This window comes from Poromitra crassiceps (assembly GCF_964638095.1).
Source record: "Poromitra crassiceps genome assembly, chromosome: 6".
NCBI classification, from domain to species: domain Eukaryota; kingdom Metazoa; phylum Chordata; class Actinopteri; order Beryciformes; family Melamphaidae; genus Poromitra; species Poromitra crassiceps.
Window position 1 is genome coordinate 26,575,406 of NC_139627.1, and position 4,698 is coordinate 26,580,103.

General features: G+C 43.6%; 1 protein-coding gene across 1 annotated transcript; it reads left to right on the top strand.

Annotated features, from left to right (window-relative positions):
- Positions 1–919: 919 nt before the first annotated feature.
- Positions 920–3,105, top strand: dlx2a (distal-less homeobox 2a). Its single transcript, XM_083639101.1, has 3 exons — positions 920–1,344; positions 1,733–1,917; positions 2,117–3,105. The coding sequence occupies exons 1-3, from the start codon at positions 1,020–1,022 to the stop codon at positions 2,444–2,446; spliced, it is 840 nt and encodes a 279-aa protein (XP_083495227.1). The 5' UTR covers positions 920–1,019; the 3' UTR covers positions 2,447–3,105.
- The last annotated feature ends 1,593 nt before the right edge of the window (positions 3,106–4,698 follow it).

Here is a 4,698-nt window from a genome sequence, read left to right on the forward strand (position 1 = left end):
AGGGTCATCAAGGAACTACCCATTACCTACTCATGAACTAGCGAAATAAGAAATTAAATATATTTTTTTAAGGAAGTAATCATTACTTACTGGTTCGTTAACATGGTAACTAATGGTCAGTCCTTTTAAGTAGCCTAACTACCATTAAGGAACTACATATTAACTATTCATGAACTAATCATTAACTATTCATGAACTAATGGTTAGTTCCTGACTAGTTCCTCAATAACTATCCATTTTTGTGTTACAGTATTGTAAAGCGTTACCAACCGAATAATGGAAAAGGGCAAACGGTAGCCTACAAGTCAGATTCCCAACACCTGGGGACGCTGTCGCTTTTAACTCTCTCTCTCTCTCTCTCTCTCTCTCTCTCTCTCTCTCTCTCTATCTCTCTCTCTCTCTCTCTCTCATTTAGTTAGTTTCAGCTATAGTTTTAATTAAGTTTCCTAAAGACAAGTTAGAAATGCATGGTTTCATCAAACACCTTTATAGGCTACTATTGAAAAACGAATGGAAAATATTGTGCGAAAATCGTTATAATAATAGGACACCTTTATGCTATTGAAAAACGAATGGAAAATATTGTGCGAAAATCGTTATAATAATAGGCTAAAGGAATATGCCATAGATCGATGCATGTTGGGTCACGGCCACCTTTCTCGGGTTCTGTTCAGATGCTTGTTTGATTGCAGACGCGCCATAGGCCCGAGCATATGGAGGGTGGAGGCGGTGGCTGTGGGGAGTTGTCAGACAAGCAGCTCTTTACCCATTGGTTGCTTCAGACGCAGCAGCTCTGCCTCTCACTCTCTCATAAAGGCGCTGCCACGACCAGCGACGGTAGGAGACAATCACAGGCCGCTGTGAGAGGGACACACCTTTACGTCGATTTTGATCAAGTTTATATGGGAATGCGTTTTGAATCAGTAAGAGTTATTTCGAGATTCAATCGTGTTTTTTAGTTTGCAGCTTCTCACTTTTGTTTTTGCGCATAGGATACGCAGCTGCCCCCCCTGTCTAAGATGACTGGAGTATTTGAGAATTTAAATAGGCCTACTGATATGCATTCGAACCAGATTACCTCAAGCAATTACCACGGCTTGCACAAATCGCAGGAGTCCCCAACTCTACCGGTGTCGACGGCTACGGACAGCAGCTACTACAACAGCCAGCAGCCTGGCCATTGCGTAGGGACTCCATTCGGTCAACTCGGCTCTTACCAGTACCACGGCAGCGCTATGAGCACCGTCCCGTATAACGCAAAGTCATACGAGCTTGGTTTCAACTCATCTTATGGTGCATACAGCTCCTACGGCTCTAACTCCTCGCCTCCTCCAGCCGATACAGGTAAATAAGTTCTTAAATTATTGTTTGGGCCTATATATGTTCAGTTATGGGGGCGGCATTGCACTGATACCCAAAGGAAAAGTCCATCCATCTATCCATTTGGCACCAAAACAAACAAGCTCATATTGAACTTATTATTTGGTCTCACATGTAGGTCACCAAACTATTTTGCACAGCCGCGTGCATGGGAACTGAATGCTCATCTGGTGTATTTTTTTTTTATATAGGACTTTCAAACACATTTGAGGTAGCCTACAACATCAACATTTTTCTCAGGCAGAATATGGCGGGTTCCCACATCTTAACATAGCCAAACTGGCGCCCACGTTTTGTGTTTTGTATGCATGAATGACTTCAAATTAACTTGTAGCCCATAATGTTTCTTTAGAGAAAGAAGAGAGCGAGCCAGAAATCCGGATGGTTAATGGAAAACCAAAGAAGGTCAGGAAACCTCGAACCATTTATTCAAGCTTCCAACTGGCTGCACTTCAACGGAGATTTCAAAAGACACAGTATTTGGCGCTACCAGAACGGGCCGAGCTGGCAGCCTCGATGGGCCTTACGCAAACACAGGTGGGTTCATCTAAGTAAGACGTGTGTATCTGTGTCCTATCCACGTCTAATATGAAAAGCATTTTTAAAATCCTGCTGCAGAATGATCTCACTGCACTCACTGGCAGATCATCTGGGCGAGTGGGCGTGCATTGTAGGCCTAGCCAATTCGATTTTTGTGTCTCATGAACCGTTGTTTTATTTTATTCTTTTTCCCCAGGTCAAAATATGGTTCCAAAACCGCCGTTCCAAGTTCAAGAAGTTGTGGAAAAGTGGAGAAATCCCCCCAGAGCAACACGTTGCCTCCAGTGAATCTCCCCCCTGCAGCTCTCCGCCAACTACTGCCTGGGACTTTCCACAGAATCAAAGAATGAACAATGTCAACTCCAGTTTACCTCAGAGCAGCAGCCCTCCCAACACGACTGCGCCTCCGCCTTCTTTTTTGGCAAATTACTCCTGGTACTCAACGACGAACTCTGCGACGCATCTGCAGCTGCCCCTGGTCCAGCACCACCACAACTCTGCCATAAGCGCAGGGACGATATTCTAAAGGCGTTTGGGCGGGGGGATACTATTTGGACAATATGGGGGTGGAAAAGAGAGAGATGCCAAGGTGTGTGTGCGAACAATACAGTCCATGGTGCGAATTTACGCGCAAGCATATAGGACAAATTGGAGCCAGACAGGTTCACGGACCTTGCCAATTTTCGCACTGGCAAATTGTAGACACAGATTTTTACAGTTATTTTTGTATTTATTTATTTTGTTAAATGTCGAGGGATGAATGAACCACTATTACCCAAAGCAGTCACAGCCCAGGCCCAAGCCTACTTTTACGCGGACGTCACTTTTTTGCATTCCTGCGAGTAAAAGATTAATTGCGGGAACAACTGTCACAAATGTAGCACAATCGTGCCTTTATATGACCTCATTTTGTTGTACGATAAAACAACTTCAGTTTATCCATTCCTCGTATAATTCATTGATTGATTTGCTTTTATAAATGTCTGAATCCATCTTTGTAAATATTTTACCAGTTTTTTTATATGTCGCTTTTATGGTGCAAAACCCATTAACCATCGTAAGCTACTGATTGCCCTACCATCTGATTTACTTGTATCACACTTATTTGTATTTTGTCTTATTTATTTTTTAGCTGTGTTCCATATAATACGACCAGACGTTATTTAAATAAAATGTTTTTGTGCAAAATTATTTTTCCTATTTAATATGTGAAGCGCAGATTTTGGATGATTACATCAGGCGGCGGCTTACATGTGTTGCCCTGCAGGTCTACACATCGATTAGGGTATTATGGATATTTTAAAAAGACTGAAAAATAAACGCCTATTTTCTTGCATTTAGAACCTTTGCGGAAGCTACCTCAAAGTCATGATTTCCCCACATAGGCCCGCCCATATACCCATAGGCGAAATTTTGATCTCAGGGAGAAAAGCGCATCTGGCGCCAACGAGTAGGCCTGCTGGCCTGGCATGGCCTATTAAAACTGAACGCCACGAAGATTGTTTTCGCATATATAAATGAATACACTAACCAACCAAAAACCGCTTATCGACCACTTATCTACACAGAAGATTATTGCTGGACGGAACAAAAAAGGGCTAACATTTGGGCTGCCCTATGGCTTTACTGTTATAGATTTCTTAATAATTTGACGTTACCGCTGCTTTACTCAAGCATATTCTCCTCTCCTCCTGGCTATATCCCGTCCTAGGAACACAATCCAGTCCCAGATGACTAGCCGAGGCGAGGCGCAGTCAGAGCCCCGGGCGCAGAGCGGGATGTGGGAAGGCACGCAACACGCCTTGGCATGCGAGAGAGAGAGAGAGAGAGAGAGAGAGAGAGAGAGAGAGAGAGAGAGAGAGAGAGAGAGAGACACACACACACACACACACACACACACACACACACACACACACACAAACAGAGAGAGAGAGAGAGAGAGAGAGAGACACACACACAAAAACAGAGAGAGAGAGAGAGACATACACAGACAGACATCAGAGAGAGAGAGAGACACACACACAGACAGGGGGAGAGAGAGAGGATGAGGGCGAAGGACAGAGCACCGCGCCTCAGACTGTGTGGAGTCAGAGAGCCGCTTTCCAGACGTTTTATGAACTCAGACGAGAGAAAAAAATGTAGACCCAGACCGCCTAGAGCTATACAACAACATGGAAACATTTCTCACATCTTGCTCACGCACAGCCAAATTCTCTCATCATTGAGGACGAGCAGACTGACCTACATTATGCGGCTCATGTCGGGGCATATGCTACAAGGAGAGCAATTATTATTATTATTATTATTATTATTATTATTATTATTATTATTATTACAACACTACACATACAGTACTGCCTATTGGTACGCATAGGCTTGACAAGTTGACAGTATAGGCTACTCAGGATAATCTGTCCGTCCCAGCGAAAATTATAGGCCATATGAAGTGCCATATGGCATCATTGGTTTTGTGGAGCCTATAGTGGGACGTAGTCTACCTATGGCTAGGCGGCTACCTTGTCAGCTTCTGCTAACATGATGGAGCTATAGTCCCTGGGCCTGTCTCTATCTGGATAGCAAGGACCCAGGCGCTAGGGCTGTATACGCCCAAAACCCAAGACGTTATCCACATTTTCACTAGACAGCTATACGCTTAATGCGTTGTGTGCGTAAGATGGCGTATGTATTATTAGGCTATGGCATCTGAATAAAACAAGATTATGGTTTTCAAATATTATTTTGTGTGGCCTTTCCTCATCCCACCAGCTTAATTAGTCC

Coding starts and splice junctions, on each gene's coding strand:
- dlx2a (XM_083639101.1), top strand. CDS start 1,020: ATGACTGGAGTATTTGAGAATTTAAATAGGCCTACTGATATGCATTCG. Junction 1,345..1,732: donor GCCTCCTCCAGCCGATACAG/GTAAATAAGTTC, acceptor ATGTTTCTTTAG/AGAAAGAAGAGAGCGAGCCA. Junction 1,918..2,116: donor TGGGCCTTACGCAAACACAG/GTGGGTTCATCT, acceptor CTTTTTCCCCAG/GTCAAAATATGGTTCCAAAA.